Source organism: Parus major, chromosome 12 (genome assembly GCF_001522545.3).
Source record: "Parus major isolate Abel chromosome 12, Parus_major1.1, whole genome shotgun sequence".
In the NCBI taxonomy this organism is placed as follows: Eukaryota; Metazoa; Chordata; class Aves; order Passeriformes; family Paridae; genus Parus; species Parus major.
In genome coordinates, this window is record NC_031781.1 from 19,044,995 (window position 1) to 19,065,801 (window position 20,807).

Here is a 20,807-nt window from a genome sequence, read left to right on the forward strand (position 1 = left end):
TGGTTTGCCTGTTGGCATTGCCACCCCCAGGACTCTCTGCCCATGGGGTGAGCGCCTGAGCCCCGTCCTGGCAGGCTCCTGTTCCTCTCAGGGCTGCAGACCATTTGTTGTTGCCATCTGCAGCGCAGCCCAGCGGGGCTGGCTGTTTCCCATCCCTCCCTGGATCCAGCTGTCCGCTGTCCCGATCCAGCGGGGCTCGGCTGCCTTGGCTCCCTCCGCTCGCTTCCCTTATTTGGTAACACACAGCTCTCGGGCTCTGCCTGCAAGGGGCTGCTTTACTGCTTTGGGGACTGTTTTCCACTTTCATTTTTGATCTCTAAAGCTGGGGATTGTGTTTCAGCAGCGGTGCTGGCACAGCTGAACTCTGAAGTGCTGTCAGACTGGAATATTGTGCTTTTCTGAAGTGCTTGGCTGTTTTACTCTCTGCTGTAACGCTTTGCTGCTGCAGAGGCAATATATGGCAGCACTTGTGTTTACGGGGTATATACACCTTGTCAGCATAACCTGCTTATTAAAATGACTTCCAGAGTGCAGCCTTCAGTGCTAAGATTACGTTCTGGAGGCCAGATTTTAATTAGCTGCATGATTTGTTGGCAATTTCCGTGCCGTGTTCCCGGGAGGGGAAGCGGCGCCCAGTGCCGGAGCGAGCTTGGACAGATTGAGCTGCATCACTTGATAGGGCTCAGCAGAGCATCTCTGGGCCCCTGCCAGAAAGGACGGGGACTGTTTAAAGTGCAGAGAAGGGAGAGGCCTTCAGGAGGTGAAAGTCTCAAGCCCAGCAACAGAAAGCAAGGAATAAAACTTCCAGACTCAGAGCAGATGTGGGCAGTGGTGTTTTGCTGGGTTTGGGAATACAGCACAGCAGGGCTCTGCTCTGCTCAGCTCCAGGGTGTTGTTTCCTATAGTTAAGGCAGGCCTGGGTTTTTTTCCATTTATCTTTCCTTTATTAAGCCAATTTCTGGAAGGCTGAACATCTGTGGCAGCTCAATCCCCCTGGGTGCTGCCCATGTCTGCCCACGGTGTTGGGCACAGCTGGCTGTGAGCTCTGCAGAGGAGACACCAGCTTGGGAATCCACTCAGAATCTGTCAGAGGCTGCTCTCAGCTGGCTGCATCCAGAGAGGAGCAGCGTGGGCACGTGGCAGTGCCATAGGGAAGCATCCATGGTGTGGGAACTGTGGTTAGAAAAAGAGTTGCCAGCGCTGTGCTGTGACAAAAAGTGCAGTTGCTCTCTCGGAAAAGACAGAAAAAGAAACATTGCTAAAGAACAGTAATTATTTTTTCCAGTTTTGCTTTCTGGCAGAGCCTCGAGTGAAGTTTCTTGTGCTTTCAGAAAGGTATGAGAGAAGATCCAGGAGGGAAATGGGCAGGAATGCCACTGAGCAGTCTTGCATCTCTGGCTGTGGGACAGAGGAGCCTGCAGATACTGCTGGGAGAGGGAGGAGTTCTCTTCTGCCGTGTCCATGTGGAGAGGGAGGACAATCATGGCACGAAACTGTAAAAATGAATAGGTTAGATAGAGAAATAGTGGAGTGCTTCAGGTGTTTCTGCCAGGAACGGAGCTAATTGTGCCCTTGGAAGGGAGGGATGAGCCAAGGGAGCTCTCCAAGGGGCTGCCAGCCCTGTGAACCTGCATTTGCAATTCTGCAGGAGGCAGTACCTGGTGCAGAAGGAAAGAAACAAATAAGCAGTTCAGGCAAAGGATCCCAAGTGCTTCATTAGCCTAAGAGAAATGGAAGCACTAAATTCAATTTTATTATTCCTTCCATTTTTCCAACCAAGGCCTCAATAATATTATCAAATATTTATTTAATCTCCCTACATCTCTTCTTGGCAATGCAGTTTTTCTTTAAGCCAAATCCATTTAAGAGCTGAAAATGGAGCTGCTTTATTGAGCAGCTGAAAAATTTGCCTTTTCTCCTGCATGATGCTGTGGTGGTTCATTCCTTGTGACACGCACACAAAACGTTTTTAAATAGAAGTGACTTTTATTATGCTGTTCAGTCAGCTCTGCCTAATGGCACCACAGTATTCTTTCCATGCTGGTCAACACTGACGCTTCCAGAGGGGGATTGAAATTTGATCTTCCTTGTTCTTCCTGTGCTCAGGCTGTCCAAGCTTTCCCTGCCTCCTGCCCCCACTTCCTGCCCCGTTTTCAGCAGGAATTTTCATCTGGAAAAGCTGGAGCAAGTGAAGAAGGAAACGTGAGAGTGAAATTCAAGGGCTGAGCAGCCAAAATGAAATGAAGTTTGGCCAGAAAATAAATAGGCTTTGATTTACTGCCAGGCTGAAATGTAGCCTGAAAAGATGCAAAGGTTTTGAGGAGGGAATGTCACAGGGTTCCTGTCCTGAGAGTTGTGACAGGGAGATTTGTCATGGAAACTATTAAAATGGAGATTGGGAATGGCTTCCTGGGTCAAGGACCCAGCTCTCAGGCTGGGACAAAGGCTAGAGCCACAACAATTTACTTCAGACTGCTTCTGGAGCTCATACAACATCAGTTTGCTGAATTCCCTTTGTATAAAGTACAAATCCTTCTTCTTTTGTGTAAAAATTGATTTTCAGCGCTTGTGAGGGAGAGAAAGGGATGGCCTTCAGTCTGTCCAGGTGACCTCTTGTTCAGGGCTTCTTTCATGCTGGACCAGAGATGGAGCTGAGCTGAGACAGACACCCAGCAGCAGCTTCCATGGGATCCTGGGTTAATTCACATTATTGTGTGCAGCTCTGAACCTCTCCCTTGAGGATCTCTCCTCTCTTTTCCCCTCTCCTCAATGTGAAGAGTTCTTTTCCCGACTTGTGTCTGTTATTAGCCAGGAGCCATCAAGGTGCTTTGATGATTTATAATGAGATTATTCTTAAGCAGCTTCTCCTGGTTGAAGTTATCCATTATGTCCAGAAGTGAGGCTGTACCTTAATGCTTCCAGGGATACCTGGTGCATTCACCATGTCCTCAACAGCTTCCTCTGAGAAAACTCCTCTGTTCTGTCCTCTCAGACCTCTTGTAGCCAGTATTGCCCATCCAGGGACACATTATCCATGGTGATGACAGGGGGAGGAATGGTTTCCTTGCTTTTTTAGCCTGAATGGATCTCAGATGGGCTATGTTGTAGTTAAATCAGTGAGGTTTAGGGATTTTTTTCCTTTCTACTTGTGCTGCTCTCCCTTCTGGCTCTGTGTTTTCACGCAGCATCTTCCCTCAGTACCAGAGATAGAAAAAAGCATCTGGTCTTTCCTGCAAATGTTTCCTTTTGGAACTGCCTGTATATCCAGTGTCTAAATATTTCTCTCTTTTCGAGTAGCAGTTTTCTTTTTGAAGGAGACCAAAGAGGTTACGTGTAGAAATAAAACAAACACTGATGTGTTCTGAACTCTTTGGAACACAAGGTGTTTATTAAAGGTGCATTTCTCAGGTCAGCTTTAGGTTTAGCAGACATTGATATTCAGTGTCCATCTCTCAGGTAGATAATTTTTCGCTCACTGAAATCTCTGTTCAGTCTTCTCCCTTTGCTTTGATATCTCAGCTCCAAGTTAATAACAATTACATTATTTCCTGTGTTGTTACAGCTTGAACAAATGAAGCAGTAATTCCCATTGGTAGGCCTTTGCATAAATGAATATAATAGCAAGAGGGTGGTTACCCTCGTGTCTTGCAGATAGGAGTTGAGGGTGGTTATTTTAACATAAAAATTAAAATATATTTAGATCACAAATCATGCACACTCTCAATTTAAATGTTGGTTGCAAGGGTGATTTTCCCCCTTTATTCTGCTTTAAAAAGCAAAGCATTGAAAGGCCTTGAAACACAAGATGCAGCAGCACAAAGCAGGGAGGTACCAGACGTCACCACAGCAGAAACCGCTAATAAATTTTGTCATGTAATTAGTTCAGGGGCTGAATCCTGAGCGATTGGGCTGCTTTGCGGAGGGATGTGATTGCTACGAGATCTTTGGGCCTGGAATGCAATCCCAGAATGGGTTTGGGTTGGAAGGGACCTTAAAACTTGTCCAGTGTCACTCCAGCCATGGCAGGGACAGCTCCCACTGTCCCAGGTGCTCCAAACCCATCCAGCCTGGCCTTGGGCACTGCCAGGGATTGGGGGCAGCCCCAGCTTTCCCTGTTCCATCCCAGTGCCTTGGACACTGCTGGGATCCAGGGCAGCCCCAGCTTTCCCTGTTCCATCCCAGTGCTTTGGGCACTGCCAGGGATTGGGGGCAGCCCCAGATTTCCCTGTTCCATCCCAGTGCTTTGGGCATTGCCAGGGATCAGGGGCAGCCCCAGCTTTCCCTGTTCCATCCCAATGCCTTGGGCACTGCTGGGATCCAGGGCAGCCCCAGCTTTCCCTGTTCCACACCCATGCCCTGCTCACCTCTGTGTTCAGTTTCCCCACTGGTGCAATGACAGAACTGTTGTTAGCATGAGGTTGGAATTCAGCTGAGTTCTTCCACCAGGCCAGATGAGCAGGAGCTGGGTTTGGTTTGCTGCTGGGATGGAGCTGTGGATGGATGGAGCTCCTTTGGGACCACAAAAACCCTGTTCTGATCCGAGCTGCTGTGCTCCCAGCAGAGCCTGCTCACTGCAAATTGAAAATGAAAGGATGTCTTCTCATCACAAAGAGAGTCATTTCAGTAGGATCAGGTTCTTTTTCCTCCCTCTTCATGGAAATGCAGGAGTGATTAATAATCAACGCATTTCTGTAGCTGCTTTTGTTCTATATTCTTTGAGCCTCTTAGGCTGTCATCTATTAATTTTAAACCTCAGAAGGAACAGAAGTATAGAAATAGATGATGGAGTAATCCAGGGGTTTCTGAAAAGGTGAAACTTGTCTCTGATTGAATATGTGCATTTTGTATTATTCTCTAAGTCTCCTATGTGAAAATACTGCATTTGAGCACAAGAGAAGTCTTCTTTTTGTCTTCAAATAAACTCCTCATCGTGTTGAGCTCCATCTTTGTGAGTGTATTAAAAAAGCTGTGCAATTTCTTAATACAAAGTCAACAACTTCTATTTAGTATCTCCATCATTGCCAGCTATGTTGCTTCTTCATTGCTGCTCTTCTTTCATATTTAAAATAACAAGATACTACCTGTGTGTTTATTCTCTCCTGTGAGCAGGCTTTGGCCTTGGGAAAATATCAGGTGTCTAAGTATAGAAAAGTCTGAAGAGAAAATGCTAAATTTCAGCAGGGAATTGCTGGTTTTCTTTTAATTTTAGTTTCGCTGTGCAAAAATGAGTTTGGTTTTTTCCAAGTAATGAGGAAACAGCTGTGTTGGTGTTAAATATTCAGTGGATTTGTAAGTGACTTATTTAAAGATCTTCATCTTTATAGATTTCCTCATTTGAAAGCACCCTAAAGTATGATTTTTGTGAGGGGGAGTAATTTCTCTTGGTTCTTACCTTTCTTCAGTTGGCATTTTGGAGAGTCTGAGTTTAAAACCTGAAATAACGACACACCTTTTTGTTGCCAGCAAAGTATTTGATTCCTGCTCTCTCCAACTGCAGAGAAGTTGGTGAAGACCTTCTCCTAAGTGCTTAAAATAGGCAGTGGAGATTTGGAAAAAATGATGAGTGGTGGATTGCACAACCAGCCTGGCTGGAGCTGAAACTGCTTCCAGATCTTTCTGGAATGGGTGTGCTGGAGAAGGGCAGAGGGAGGAAAATGGGTTGGGGCCCCCAAAACTGAGCTGAGCCCTGGCAGCAGCCAGGATGGCACCTGCAGGAGCTGCAGAAAAGACAGGGGAGAGGCTGGAAGGGTCTGGAAGGACAGAAGAAAGGGGAATGGGTTTCCACTGCCAGAGGGCAGGGTTGGATGGGATGTTGGGATGAAATCCTTCCCTGGCAGGGTGGGCAGGCCCTGGCAGAGTGAGCCCAGAGCAGCTGGGGCTGTTCCTGCATCCCTGGAAATGTCCAAGGCCAGGTTGGATGGGGCCTGGGACAGTGGGAGGTGTCCCTGCCATGGCTGGGGGTGATGAGCTCTGAGGTCATTTCCAGCCCAAAACATTCCATGGATCTTTGCCATTCTCTGAAAGGTGTTTGGCATTGCCTGGTGTCAGCAGTGCCTGTTCAGGAGCTTTCTGAGCTCTCCTCATAGACCAAGGGTAGAATTGAAATAATGGCCACACTTAATGCCCAAAACTGTGGGAAAAGCCTCTGAAAGGGAGACTGGAATTGCATGGGAATGTTTCACTTAGGTATTTCTAGGCAGTTTTGTGTGAAAGGTGGTGATGATGTCTTGGGTGGGCTCTGAAATACTCAACTCCTTTTTCCATATCATTTCAGCCTCTCTAACCCTGGAATTGGCAGTTTTTTGGACAAGTCTTGCATTATATTTTTAAATAATCTTATTAATGTACTACCTAAATGTGAGTTAAATTCTCATGTGATGGCATCCATTGTAAGAAAATTTTTGTGCTATGAGAGCAAAAATTGGGCATTTGGGATGTGGCTGCTTGGGCTTGGACTGGAGGGAAGGGTTGAAAAATTTGGAATGTGTGCTGGGTTGTGAAGGAGCACAGCCAAGTCAAGAAGGGAATGTGGAAGGGAGAAGAGCTAAATGGAAAGCACGGGGTAGAAGGATTTGGCAGTTGGAATAACGCTGCTGGCAAGCTTTCCTCTTCCTTGAACCCCAAAATACTTGGGAACACGGGGGTTTCTTGCCTTCCCAGGATCCCTGCTGGTGCATGCAGAGGGTAACCAATCCTCACTGGGATATTTTGGGGAGCTGCAGGTGGCAGAGGCCCACGTGGGCTGTGAATGTCCCACCAGTGAGAGCATTCATCTCTCACGTGGAGCAGTCGCAGCCTCGCTTCATTCCACGCGGAGCAGTCGCTGACGGAAGAACAGGATTTAGCTGGGAAGCTTTGAAATGCACATTGCCCATGGAGCATTTGTCATCCTGATGGGGTAGTGTAGGATTATGCAATCCCTTTTTCCTGCAGGACCTTTGTTGGGTGTTCAGGCTCGATGTACCACGATTTCATCAGCAGTGACGTAGTATTTTATTTTTATACTTCTTCGTTGTGCAATTCTGCCATTTTCACTGTATATCATGAAGATCTGAAAGGAAAATGCATTCCTTCCTGGTTAATATGCAACAAACAGTCTATAAAAAGATGTCGTTACTGTGCAGTAATTGCTTTATTTATCACCTTTCCAATGTGGCTAAAGCTGCTCGAATCACTGAGCGGAGCACGCAGCTGATGCTTTGGGCTGCTTTGGCTTTGGATTTTTGGCTTTGGATTTTTGGCTTTGGATTTTTGGCTCCTGTTGTAGAAATAGACCTAAATTCCATAAGGATGGTGTCTGACAAGTGTGGGTTTATCTTGCACAGTCATCAGGACTGTGGGTTACAGATCAATGACCACGGTGGTACTCAGCCAGCACATCCTTGACTTTGTAAACATCCAATGTTAGGGGGTCTGGAGATCTAAAAGTCTTCTGGCCATAAAGTTCATGTAGTTTGACCTGCAGCAAAATACATTTGGGGGCCATGTGAAGGTGAATAAGGCAAAGTTGAACTTCTCAGCTACTTCAGAAACAGATTTCATAGAACAAATACTACCAAAAAAAAAAATATTGGGTGCTTTTTGTTGTCTGTTTTAGATCTGTAGCTTTGTTACTAGTGAGAAAACCTAAGGAAAACATGTTACACTTTTCCCTTCCTGCACTGGACAAGGTTAAACACTTGTAGCCCTCTCTGGGTGCTTCAGGCAGGAGAGGGGGTTACTTGCAGTTAACAATTTGGAAGTTAAGCCTAACTTGACAACTTTCTTGACTGAAAAGGATGGAAAGAAGTGCACTGTGACTAAATCTAGCATACAATTAATTCTTCTCTGCAGTTCTGTGTGTTAATTGCTGTCATTGTGTGAACTGATGGTTTAAGCAAAAATAGAAAATTTTATAACTGGTGTGTTGCTTACAATGCAGAGTCTTAGCTCCAAGTGCCAGCCCGCAGTGGCTTTTTGAATCTCTGCTGTGCTGTCAATCTCTGTGAATCATCCTGATGGGAATGGAAAAAATGGTGAAGAGCACAAACCTGGGAAGTGTGGTTTGCACTTTTCCCGGGGTTCAGCAGCCCCAGGCTGGCAGTGTGGATGGAGATGGAGCTGTTTGTGCAGAGATGTGTCTCGCTGTGCCCTGAGCTCTGCCCTTCCCCAGTGCCGCTCTGTCCAAGGGTCCCCGTGCCATGCCCGGCTCCTGCTGGCCCTGGGCTGCTACACCAGGCTGGAATGGGATCATCTCTTCAACCCAAACGTTCTGGGGTTCTCTGCCCTTCTGTGAAAGGTGCTGGATGTTGCCTGCTGTGCTCTGGGGATGGACTGGAGGAAAGGCATGAGAACAGTGTCCATCTCAAACAGCGTCCAGAGGTGAAATTACCAAGCTCTGTCTCAGCCCCTTCAGCAACTTCAGCCTCTGGCAGAGCTGCCATGACCTGTCTCCAGCGTGGGGTTTCTCCCTTCCTGGTTGATCAGGTGTATCCAGAGTGTCCACGAAGAAGCAGCTCTGCTTTTCAGGCTCTGGGGATAAAGCCCAGGTGGGTTTCTCCTCACCTTGCTGCTTCCCGAATTGCGGGGTTTGGCCGTAGGGATACACCAGGAGCCTGGAGAAAGGCTCTGGGAGCGAGGAGCCTGGAGCCTTCCATCCACCCTGCTGCCAGAGAGGCTGGGAACAGCCTCCTGCCTCTCCTGGCACTTTGTTTGAACTTCTGAGCTGCTACTTTAGGCGCTGCCTTTGAATAGCTGAATTTATTTTTCTGCGTGTTGCGTTGCTTGGCGACGACAGGAGGAAAAACAGTCACTGCAGCTCATGTGGGTTTATTACTGATAAGTTAGCATCTCTAATACAGAAATGTATTTTTAATAAGACTAATGAGCTGTGATTCCTGACTTTTGCCAGGCAGAATGTTAAGTAAACTGTGTTGCTGCAGTGGGTATAGAACCTGACACCCTGAGGGGTTTGATGGTACCTCAAGCCATGCCTTGAATGTCTGTGCTTGTGCAGGCTGTTGTTTGAGGGTATTTTATGCTGCTGCCACTTCATTAGCTGAGGAGTTTCTCCTATTTTTTTTTTTTTTGCAATGTTTTCCTTAGCAATAGAAGGGATTTGATTTAAAAACTAAACTGACAACAGCAGCAGTGAAAAAATCCAAAGCAAAAAACCTGCCCAACCTGACCGAGTTTACCTGCTGAAATACAAAAACTCCAAGCTGAAAGTGCAGAAACCAGCTCTGTTTTCCTGGGAAAGCACTGGAACATGTTCCCATTTTAGTCTGGTACCGTTTTTGACTGGGAGAAGTTATAAATTTTCTGCTCTTGCATCAGATGTTGGCAGCAGCAGTTAGTTTTTATCATTCATGGGGCAACATTCCTGTTGCTCAAAAAAGCATTTGTCTGATCAAGAGCTTTTTGGAATTTGTTTATAAAGCTCTCCTTGCTGCTGGAATATTTGGAAGAGCCTTAGCAGGAAGAATGCAGATAATTCTGAGTGGCTGTAGCCATCCCTGTGTTTGTTCCATGTTTTTCTAGATTGCCTGTTCAAGCTGTGTCCCATGAACCGCTACTCGGCGCAGAAGCAGTTCTGGAAGGCAGCAAAGCCAGGAGCCAACAGCACCACGGATGCTGTGCTGCTCAACAAACTGCATGTGAGTATCCCCAGCACTCACAGCCTTTAAATGGGATTAAATAAGTTTTAATTAAATAATTAAAATGCTTTAAATGAGGATTTCCAGCCAGCCTGGCACACTTAGCAAGGAGACACCGAGTGTACATGGGAATAAATCAGTACAAGATTCCTTTGGAGACCTTCACTCCAAGTCTCCAGGCTCTGATTTTTGGCAAAATCATGGAAAAAGCTGAGTTGGAAGGGATCCAGAGGGATCATCCCAGCTCCTGGCCCTGCACAGACACCCCAACAATCCCACCCTGTCCCCAGGAGTGTTGTTCAGTGCTCTGGCAGCCTCAGGGCTGTGTCCATTCCCTGGGGAGCCTGGGCAGTGCCAGCACCTCCGGGGGAAGAACCTTTCCCTGATCTCCAACCCTGACCTGCCCTGGCCCAGCTCCAGCCACCCCTGGGCTCAGTCCATGCCACAGAAAGTGGGCAGAACCCCATCCTGCTCCTGCACAAGGTCTGTGTGCCCCAGTTCTGTGTCCATGATACTGGGGGAGCCCTGGGAGCTCTTGTCTTTAACCTGTGGCAGAGATGAGGGTGCTCCAGGGGAGCGTTTTGGGCATTAAAAGCCTAAAAAAGGGACCCTGGAAACAAAGGCACAGAGGATTCTCAGGCACTGCATCTCAGCTTGGGAAATCAGAGCTGCTGGTCTGATCAATCTATTGGGACTGCTCAAACAAACATGGAAAGGTTGATGGGTAATTAGGAGTAATTATAAGGCCAGACAGCCTCTCCTTCCGTATTAGCTTGCAGTATTTAATATTTTCTGGGTAAAATGTTGACATTCAGCAGCTGAAAACTCAGTAAGGCAGTTGATTGCTGTTTTTAGAGCTCCTATATAAAAAAAAGCCAACTTAACTTAAATACCATCTGTTGACTTTAGAGTTAAATAAACTCAGTGTTTATGTTAAAATTACATAGCTGGAGTACTTCATGTCAAAATTACAATTCTAAATATTTTTAGGTTCTTTAAGCCTATATTAAGCTCATTGTAGCCTGGAATACGAAATGGCCCCGTAGGAGAGTGTCACTTGCTGATTGCCATATGGCTGCCTCGCTCCTGCACTGCACAAAGACCCACTGGTGGACTCCTTCTGCTTCAAGAAATGTATTTATAACCCAAAAGTATCAGCTTGGCAGGGACAAAGCTATTTTGGTAGCACAAAGCTGCCTCACCTGGGCCGTGTTTCTCGTGTTGATAAGGGAAGCAGGCTGTGGCAGCAGGTTCAGAGTGATGGGGGCTCTGGGGTTGGCTGCTTGGGGGTATCAGGAAAAGGGAGAGTTCACGTGTTTTAACAGAAAATAAAGTCTAAATATTGCAACATGGAGAAGAAAAAGGCTTTGGAATTGCCCTGGATTACATTCTCATGTGGAGTTGTCTCCTCATCCCAAGGTACATCCTGGCACTGGTGTTTGGGACCTGTCCCTGCTCACCTGACCCTTTTGTGCCAGGGTCCTGGAAGTACAGCATGAGGTTTTTCCAGGATGGGATTTTTCCAGGATGGGATTTTTCCAGGATGGGATTTTTCCAGGATGGGATTTTTCCAGGATGGGATTTTTCCAGGATTAATCTAAGCCCAGTAATGTTTGCACAGAAATGTCCCACCAAGACCTGCTTGGTTTGGAGAAAGGATTTGAGTGCCTCACAGTTTGGTTGGGGTTTATTTAATCAGCATCCCTTGGGCACCAAGTCAGATGGGCTGGATCAGGTGTGCAGTGACCCAGGGCTTGAAGATAATGGTGTCCCATGGACATGACTCATATCAGAACTTCCCCCTGCCAGTCCTGGGTGTCCATGGCTCACCTTTTCCACTTGTTGGCACAGGGAGTGCTCTCAAGCCCTGTGCTCACAGCTGTGAGCTCTGCCCAGGATGAGATTTCTTTATCAGTGCATTGCGTTTCCAACGCAGCTGATGATGCAAGATGTGTTCATCATCATCACTTGCCTTTTTTGGCTTCTGTTTGTCTGCTGGTGGAATTTATTGTCTGCCACAGAGTGCTCCGTGCTGAGGTCAGGTTATTTTAAGTTAATGCCATTTAAGGGATTTAAAATCTGGGACACTTGTCTCTCTGTGGTCGCAGCATCCGAGCTGCTTGAGGAGCTGACATCTAGTGGCCAGAAAAGTGGTTTTCCTGGAGGGACTGTCAGGTTTGGGAGGTGCTTTTGAAGTACAGCTGAAGTCCTAGTTGTACTTTCACAGAAAAAATTGTGTATTATGTTTATAATAAACGTGGCACCCAGTGTGGCAGGGCAGTGCTGGCTGTGGGTGCTGTTATTTGGGAGGGCTCTGGTGTCTTGAAGAAACCTTTTCTTGACAGAATATTTGGAAATCATGCAAAAAAAGTTGTATTTTAGTAATACAGAGAAAATTGTGTTGCCTTCAATTTTGAATTGGAAAGAGCAGCTGTATCTCAGGTTCTCCTGGAGTAAGAGGCCAGTTTCATACCTAGCACAGCATCTGAAAATGGCACATTTTGATTTGAAATTCTCTAAGAGTGTGCAAATAGCTGCTCCTTTGTGCAGGTACTTCACCTGACTGCAGTGAGGAACTGTGGGCAGTTTCCTTCTCCAAGAGGAACCTGGACCCACCACAGTCCTTGAGAACTGAGAACCAATCCTTGATGCTCAGTCTCCTAAAAAGTTCAGTTTTAAATTGTTCTCCACCTCCATATAGCAGTTAAAGCAAATACAGATTGATGTTTAATTCAAAACATCATCCTTCCTGTCAAGTGAAGGACCAGTTCATTACCAGATGAAATTGTTTAAAAACACCCTGGGCCAAATACCTCACTTTTAAAACAAGAATGACAAGAGGCTCATTGTTAATTATTAATTAGGTCTTTGTGTCCTTATAATAATTCATTTTTGCAGGGGCTTTCCCTGTTCTTTCTCTGGCAGTGTGGTGCAGGAATGCTCAGCTGTGGCACAGAGGATCCATCAGCTCAGGGAGCACAAGCTTAGCTGTGGGGAGTGGGCAATTCTCAAATCCAGAGCTGCAGTGGGTATTTGTATGTGCCTTCCCCAGAATAACACAGCCTGGAGGGCAACTGGAGCCTCCACTGGCAAAGCAAAACACAGAATCAAAGTTGAGGGTCTTTCATTCAATTTGTGTAGAAGTCAGTAGAAAGGAAAATAGAATTCCTGGCTGGAGTTGTTACCAATCCCTTATTCACCTTTCCTCCCCAGGTGCCTTCTATCTTGTTTGAGCTTTTCATCTCATGTTTTATTCCAGAATTTTGTCCAGTTGTACCCAAATTACAGGTTGGTTACATGATGTGTGTCTATCTCCCCAAACAGTAAAAATGGGAATTGGAAATTATGCTGTTGAAAGCTGGAAAAAGAGGAAATTAGGCTCTTTCAGATGCTCACTGTTTTTCCAGTCCTCTGAAATAATCTCGAAGAAAAGAGAGTTTTGTAAAACCCCCTTTCCTAAAACACTCAGCAGCTGAACTGTTCTTTCATTTCAGCATGCGGCGGATTTGGAAAAGAAACAGAATGAAACTGAAAACAGAAAACTGCTGGGAACAGTCATCCAGTATGGGAATGTCATCCAGGTAGGCTGTGAACATCTGTGCAAGCTGGACAGGATTTAGTTGACAATTCCCTGCTCAGTGGACTTCAGATTTCTGGAACTGATGCTCAGGAGTCTGTAGTTTTGCCAGGTTTCACCATGCTCTGCAGTGGGATCCTGGGAAGCAGGGCCTGGGTGTTTTATCTGTCTGTGATGAGGTCAGTTTTTTATTATGGGTTAATTGTGTTTGGTTTTGAGGTCACCATTGATTGTTTTCTTCACAAAACTCGTTAGAGCCCTCATTAGAGTTGTTGGAAGGTGGCACGTGTACACCACCAAATATCCTCTCATGGTGAAATGTTAAATCATAAACTGACACAGAGGAGGAAAATCAGTAGAAAGTTACATTTTCTGTTAGATGAGACCAAGCAAAGTAAGAGAAGAGCAGCTCTGTCTCTTCCCAGGAGGAGCCTCTCAGTCCCCAGCATTTCACCTGGCTTTTTCTGAACAGGTTGTTGTAAGTGATGAGGGCATCTCCATGTGTTTGTCCTAGCTGGGCAAGGCCCAGCTGGATTAACTGGAGGTGTTTTGTGTCTCTGAGTGTGGAGCTGTGCCCAGATCCCTCAGTATTTGTGCATAATTCAGTTTGCAGTCCCGTGTAGCATTGCAGTTGTCTCATGCACGCTCGGGTTGTTGAGGGGAGGAAGAGGAGCATTCTTAGAACTGAACTCTGATTCTTATTCTAGCTGCTTCACTTAAAAAGTAACAAATACTTAACAGTAAATAAGAGGCTTCCAGCTCTGCTAGAGAAGAATGCAATGAGGGTGACCTTGGACGAAGCTGGAAATGAAGGCTCCTGGTTCTACATCCAGCCCTTCTACAAACTGCGCTCCATCGGGGACAGCGTAAGTGCTGGAGCGGGGTCCTCACTCCTCCCTTGGGGCTCAGCCCACCTTGGGGAGGCCTGTCTTGCAATTAATGCAATGCACAGATCTCCCAGGGCGTGAGGATGATGCAGGAACAACCTTTTTTGCTATGCTGTCATGAGGGGGAGGAAAATTGCTATGGTAACTTGTATTTTGGAAACGTGGAATGATCTAACATTGGAGGGAATAAGGGACCTAATTAGGCTGGCCTTGTACAATTCCTGCTCAATTCAAAATGGTAGGAAGTGTTGAGCTCCTTCAGGAGGTTTGGAAGGAATAATTAGCATCTTGGTTTTCAGTGTTGTCAGCTCAGAATCAAGATTCGTCATCACTTTGGATATGAGGAGTGAGGTAATGAGGAAGTGAAATGCTCCTGTTGATGGGAAATCTTTCAGTGCTTTGCCATTTTAATCTCTTCTTTTGCAACATCTGAATCACTTGGGTACAGAATCTTCCTCCAACCAGGAGGTCATGAGCTTCAGTGTGCTCTGGGGTTCAGGCCAGGTAAATTTGGCACCTAAACACGGGGAATTTGTCAATCAGCCTCATTGTCCTATAGCCCTTTCTGTACCAGAACTCAGTCTGCCTCTTCTGCAAGGCTCTGAGTCCAGCAGCATAGGGGTTTTTGCCTCAGGGGCTGAGTTTGGTGAGCTAAATCCTGCACCAGACAGAATCCTGGTGGAATATTCTGACTGGTATCTCTTCCAGGCTGCAAAAAGGTGATTTCTTCCCATCACTTCCATAAAAAGAAAAAAGAAAAAGGGCTTTCTCAGGGTGCAAATTTGTCTGATGCTACACTTCTCTGCAGGTTGTCATTGGAGACAAAGTAGTCCTGAATCCTGTCAATGCTGGCCAGCCTCTCCATGCCAGTAGCCATCAGCTTGTGGATAATCCAGGATGCAATGAGGTAAGGGGACCTGGGCACAGCTGGAGCAGCTGTACAAACCCCTCTGTGCTCCAGCTTAGCTATTTGTACGTGGTTTAGAATTCAGCAAGTTGGTTGGTACCCATGGCACTGCTTAGGAATGGTTATCCTGGTAACCAGTGACTTAAAAGTCTTGGAGCTCTGCTTTCTCTTGGGTGCTGGCGTAGGTTTGAGTTTGATTTCTTCTGCATGACTGGCTAAAAACAAGTTGTTCCTTCAAAATCAAAATCAGGAGATGTGCCCCCTACTAGTCACTGTGAAGAAAATTAAATCTACCAGCACGGATGTGGAGCAAATGGCTTCCAAGCAAGTCAGCTCTGAAATGACTTGTTCTGGAGCAGAGGCAGGAAGGAATTTCCTTCTCTAGGGCAGTGCAGCCAGGCCTGCAGTGTTCTGGTGAAGATTGTCTAAAAATTAAGACAGTGGCTCATGGCAGGATCTTGTGCAGGGTCTGATGGTCTCGGTTCTCCTTCTAGGTCAACTCAGTGAACTGCAACACCAGCTGGAAAATCGTGCTGTTCATGAAATGGAGCGACAACAAGGACGACATCCTCAAAGGGGTGAGAGCCAGAGCTGTGGCTGTCTGCAGCTGGGGCCCTGCTGGGCACTGCCCCTGCTGACCCTGCTGCCTGCCTTTGGCAGGGGGACGTGGTGAGGCTGTTCCACGCTGAGCAGGAGAAGTTCCTGACGTGTGATGAGCACAGGAAGAAGCAGCACGTGTTCCTCAGGACCACGGGCAGGCAGTCAGCCACGTCTGCCACCAGCTCCAAAGCCCTGTGGGAGGTGGAGGTAAGGACTGGAGCTGGGGCTGGCTTGCTAGAACAATTATCCCTTCTGTTTAAGAACAACCCATGTGGGTTTCTCTCTTTAGGTAAAATTTTCCAGGTGTTAGAAGCTGAAATGCAAATTCCTTCTCTTGAAGTGCAGCTCTGCTCTCTGATGGTGCAGCACAGAGCTCTCGAGCTCAGGTGCTTTACAGTTCAGGAAAGGGGCACAGAGAAACATCAATGAAGTCATTTTCTTACCAGTCACTGAAGTTTAACAACAGCTTATAATTTCCACTGTCCTGCTGAGTGTGCTGAAGGCTCTATTTCTGGTGTGGAATAATGTCATTATGTAGATCCTCATTTGATAGGAGGCTGCAACCCCTTGCTAGTCAGTTTGAGCTGGCTTTTTAAATTCACTTGGCTTTTAAACACAGTGACTAACACCTTGGCCATCACTGGCTTCTGAAAATAGCCTCAGTCTGTTGGTATTATTAGCCTTGGTTTATGATTTTAAATCTGATTAAATTAGGGCCTGCATATAAGAATCAAAAGCTAAATTGTAATGATGGATAGATGTTTTTATATTCCTTTTCCAGAAGTACATGCTGTGGCACTCAGCTCCCCCTGCATTTCAGATGAAAGTCTGGCTGTAGTTAGCATTACTGTGGCATTGTTATCAGTCTGTGGTGCCTGTCCATGTGTGTGCAGTTACCTGGCCCAGGTGAAACAGCTCTTCCCTGGAAGGTACAGGTCAGCTGTGATGGGTTTTTTTAGGAATCAGGTGCACCCACAGAGCAGCCACTATGGGGTTACACGTGTTGGAGGCTCTGCTTGCCCCACTTTGTCAGTAAATATAAATATTTGTGCAGTGTTGTTGCATTTGAAATATTTCCAGGTTTCTTCCCTCATCCAGTTTGAACAAAAATTTAGTTATAGCTGTAGGGTAATGGATTTGTTGCCTTTTCTAGGGGTTTGATTCAAGACCTGGCAACACATGCACATAGAGAGCACCTTCTTTAATTCATTCATAAACGGGGGTGAACTATTCCCAGCCAGCTCAGAGCACTCCCTGCTCACAGATCAAGGCTGGTTTTGTCTTTTCTCAGCCCCTGGTTGTGTTTGCTGTTTTCTGCACATGCAATGAGGCAGATGCTGGTGGAAGGGGGGTCTGTGCTGTGCTCCAGGTGTGTTCCCTGTCCCTGCAGGTGGTGCAGCACGATCCCTGCCGAGGGGGAGCTGGCTACTGGAACAGCCTCTTCAGGTTCAAGCACCTGGCCACGGGGCACTACCTGGCAGCTGAGGTACGTGGGGCAGGGCTGGCACCTCTGCCTGCCCCTGCACTGTGTTCTCCTCCTTCAGCACCTTCTCCAAATCTGTCATTTCCACCCTAAAACTGGACACGGGCAGGGGAGGAGAGCTGGTTTGGATTAATACAAAAATAGGTGTTAAATGTGTAGGGAATAAGATGAAAGAGCTGAAAGAATACCATGGTTTGGGGTAGTCATGAGCTGATTACACTTTTTGTATGAATTCTGGAGTCAAGAACTTGCACTGCAAAGAATAGGCACTAAATAGTATCCTGTCATGTGGGCACTGGAATCAATGGGACTTTATTAACTGATGAATAAATGGTAAATGACTGAGAGCCTTTGGGGGAAAATGAATTCAAGTGTTGGTAATTTCTCTTGAATCACTGATTTTTGAGCAGAATCGTAGAACTGGGTGTAAAATGAAAACACTGACTTCAGACCAGTCTGCAAGAACTGGAAATAGAGAAAAGTCCAGATTAAATTTCCCATTTTATGTTTTTCTGATAAGCAGATTGGAAAACCAGAAGCATTTTGTCACATGCACACTGCAAATCCTTTTCAGTAGTGATCCAATGTAGAGCTTTTCCAGTAAATCTTGGGTTTTCTAATCAACCAAAACAAAAACATGCTCTTAGATCATGCAAGACCATCCCAGAGGACATTGCTCACCTGATCCCTGGTGAGCATAACATTTGTTCTAAAAGATTTCTCTGATTTCTAGTTGGAAATTCCATTTGGAATTTAAACAACAACAACAACAAAAAAAAGCATAGACTGGTTAACTCTCTGCTCATGCCCCTGTAGTGATTCTCCTGAATGAGTTAAATCTCCCTGCATGTTTGCAGGTTATTTAATGTGATTTGCAGGCTGCTGAGCCGTGCTGGCTGTGGGCAGTGGGCTGTGTGTGAAAAACGAGGCTCACATAATTTTTATAGAATTTAAAAGTTTAATAAAAAAACAATTAGGAGAAAAAAAATAAAGTATACAGTAGGGCTGGATGTCTCTGCATTCACCTCACTGACAAAGGATTGTCCCTTAAAAACAGAACCCTACTACATATCCATAAATTCTCACACATATTCACACATTCTTCTGAGGATCTTTGGTGTTCTTCTGTTTAGTTTTCTCTTGCCCCCTTCCCAATAGATCAATGCTCTTGGTGCCATTGAGATTTACATTCCCTGATACCAGAAATGCAATAAATTCCTCCCCCAGAGTTCTGGTCACTGCTGTCTTCATCTGGATCAGACAGTTTACAAATGCAGGAGTTCTCTGGCTATTTTTTTTTCCTCAGTCTTTGGGTTATACAAACAAAAGCAGTTTTTATTTTAATACTATGCCATAGCCTAACATATATGTATTATACCACTATTCCTAAATTTCATCAATAACAGAAATAAAAAAAACTATATTAATACAACAAAATTTCTCATTCTTATACACATAACATTCATTTTAATATTTGTGAAAAGCCAACAATATAAAATGTATCTATAACACTGTATGGCTGGTGCTGCTGGAGCAGTGCAGGGCACCGTGACCAGCAGAGTTTAGGGGATGCTCAGGCTGTTTCCCACTTGCAGCTGTGCTGGAGTTTTGACGTGCCTGTGATTCTGTTCCATCAGGTAAACCCTGACTATGAGGAAGATGACCTGGAGTGTCAATCCTCAGTAAGTATAGGCAAGGGTATGGTCTTGCCCCTGATTGAGGAGGGCTTGGCACAGCCCCAGGGCTGACCTGGCCAGCTCACAGCTGGTCCAGGCTTCGCTGTTAGTGGAGAAATTAAAACCTGAGAACGCTCTGGAGGCTTTTATGGCCTATCCAAGGAGTGGTTGTTGACACCTTAGTGAAGAACAACCCTCTTGGAACTGAATTAACACATTACCTGAACCCTCCCTCAACTCCTCCCTTTGTGGCATCTTTTTCTGTCTTCCTGTTTGCTCTGCCCTTGCTTCCTTGGAGCCCTGTCCTGCCCTGGGCTGGAGATGAAGATGTTTAAGGTGACACCAGATGGGAATTGTCCCTGAGGGAATGTCCCCCAGTGCTGTGCCTGTGTGACCTCCGTGGCTGAGCAGTGGTCTCAGGAAAGCAGGATACCAGAGGAGAGGAATGGCAGGGGGATCCCAGTGCCATTGCTCTCATTCTCCTGTGGGAACCACTCTGTGTTGTCAGTAAATGTTGTTTTGTCAAAGATGGAGTGTGTGGTGCTTTGTACTGACAGAAGATTCTCTTTGGTGCCAGAGGGAACCAGCATTGCTTCAGTAGTTGAAAACAGAGAAAACTGGAACAGCACTTTCCGTTGTGGATTTTATTTATTTAGTTGGATTTGATCACAGGCTTATGCAGCTTTCTTGGTAATTTATCCTCTACTATGGAGGATTTGCACCATTTGGATATGACAAAGAGCTGTTCCTTCCATTCTTAAGAGATGGATGGGATGCTTGGAAATCCTGCAGGGTGCATTTTTCCTCCTAAAAGGATTTTTCATTATAGCCTGGCTATTAAAATGCTTCCCTTGCTCTCAGACATTGAGCTGTTTTCCTGATTACTTCTTGGTGGCATTTGGCAGCTTGACTGCAGTAAACATGGTAAAAAGCTGAGCAAACCCCACCCACAGCTATTGTCTGGGGTGTGGGGGGAATCCAGCCCTGAGATGTTTTGTTGGGTGAATTTTCTGAGAGTTAATCAATGTTGAGGGCCTTTAGGTAGACACCCCTGCTCCTGTGATGAGTCCTGGCACGTGCATGGAGAACATTCATGCACTGTCTCAGCTCTCTGGGTTTTCTCTGCTCTGTCTCTTTACCACTAGATGGCAAAAACAGACCAGCAAGAACAGCAGCAGGAGCACATAATTCAGCTCTGACAGGGAATTGCCACATCCTTGATCATTCACTGGTGACAGGAGGGTGGAGGCTGCTTTATCCAACTTTATCCAAACTCCAGCTTGATCCAAGAGCGACCTTCTGCAGGGTTTCTGTGCACAGCTAGTGGTTTTAGTGTTGCTTCCTCCTTGTCCCTGTGCAGGAGGGCTTTCCATGGGCATGGGTGAGGTGCCAGCTCCACCTTCCAGCAGCAAAAAGGGGTTGTTGTTGTCACCTTTGGGGCTGAATTTCAGTGCTCCCTGAGTTCCCCCGTTTCCTGCTTTACTGCTCATGTTCAGCTTTGCCACAGTTTCAAGAAGTGACCCAAAGGACAAGCTGTGAATGCAGAGCAGCTGTATCCCTCACTGCATTCCCTCCCCTGGCTGGGGGGGATGAAGGAGAAGCTGAAATTCAGAGAATTCATTCCAAGTGAGCGAATTCCTCCCAGAATTTCTCTCCAGATGGACTCTGAGTGTAGAGTTGCTCCTTCCCTTGAAGGCACAGTCCCAAAGTGTATTTCTGTTCCACACAGATAACTGCCTGTTCCCATGTACAGAATCAGACTTGAAATGTCACTGCTTTGCAGCCAAGTCCATTGACTGCAAATATGTTAACTTGGGAGTATCCTGAGGCACAAGCAACACTGGATACCTTTTCCATCTGCTGCAGGATGGCAGTGCCTTACAGCAGGACTTTGACAGGCAGGTGCCTGAGTGCTGACTCCCTTGGGTGCCACCATCACAGAGAAGCTGAGAAATTGGTTTCTTGGTCACCTTGAAAATGGCAGCCAGGATTGAGTGGTTGTACATGGCCAGCTGGTTCCTGCCTGCCAGGACAGCGAGCAG

General features: G+C 46.2%; 1 protein-coding gene across 13 annotated transcripts in view; it reads left to right on the plus strand.

The window, feature by feature from the left end:
• The window catches only part of ITPR1 (inositol 1,4,5-trisphosphate receptor type 1), a 159,492-nt gene that overhangs the window by 36,383 nt on the left and 102,302 nt on the right, over positions 1 to 20,807 (plus strand). For 8 of the 13 annotated variants that reach the window (XM_033517333.1, XM_033517334.1, XM_033517335.1 and 5 more), the window contains exons 4-11: positions 9,520 to 9,635; positions 13,130 to 13,216; positions 13,920 to 14,078; positions 14,908 to 15,006; positions 15,501 to 15,584; positions 15,667 to 15,813; positions 16,997 to 17,092; positions 18,727 to 18,771. In XM_033517333.1, the coding sequence (XP_033373224.1) occupies positions 9,520 to 9,635; positions 13,130 to 13,216; positions 13,920 to 14,078; positions 14,908 to 15,006; positions 15,501 to 15,584; positions 15,667 to 15,813; positions 16,997 to 17,092; positions 18,727 to 18,771 (833 nt within the window). Of the gene's footprint in view, positions 1 to 9,519; positions 9,636 to 13,129; positions 13,217 to 13,919; positions 14,079 to 14,907; positions 15,007 to 15,500; positions 15,585 to 15,666; positions 15,814 to 16,996; positions 17,093 to 18,726; positions 18,772 to 20,807 lie in introns of those variants that run through there. The other 5 variants (XM_033517336.1, XM_033517340.1, XM_015640808.1 and 2 more) reach the window with 2 other exon arrangements.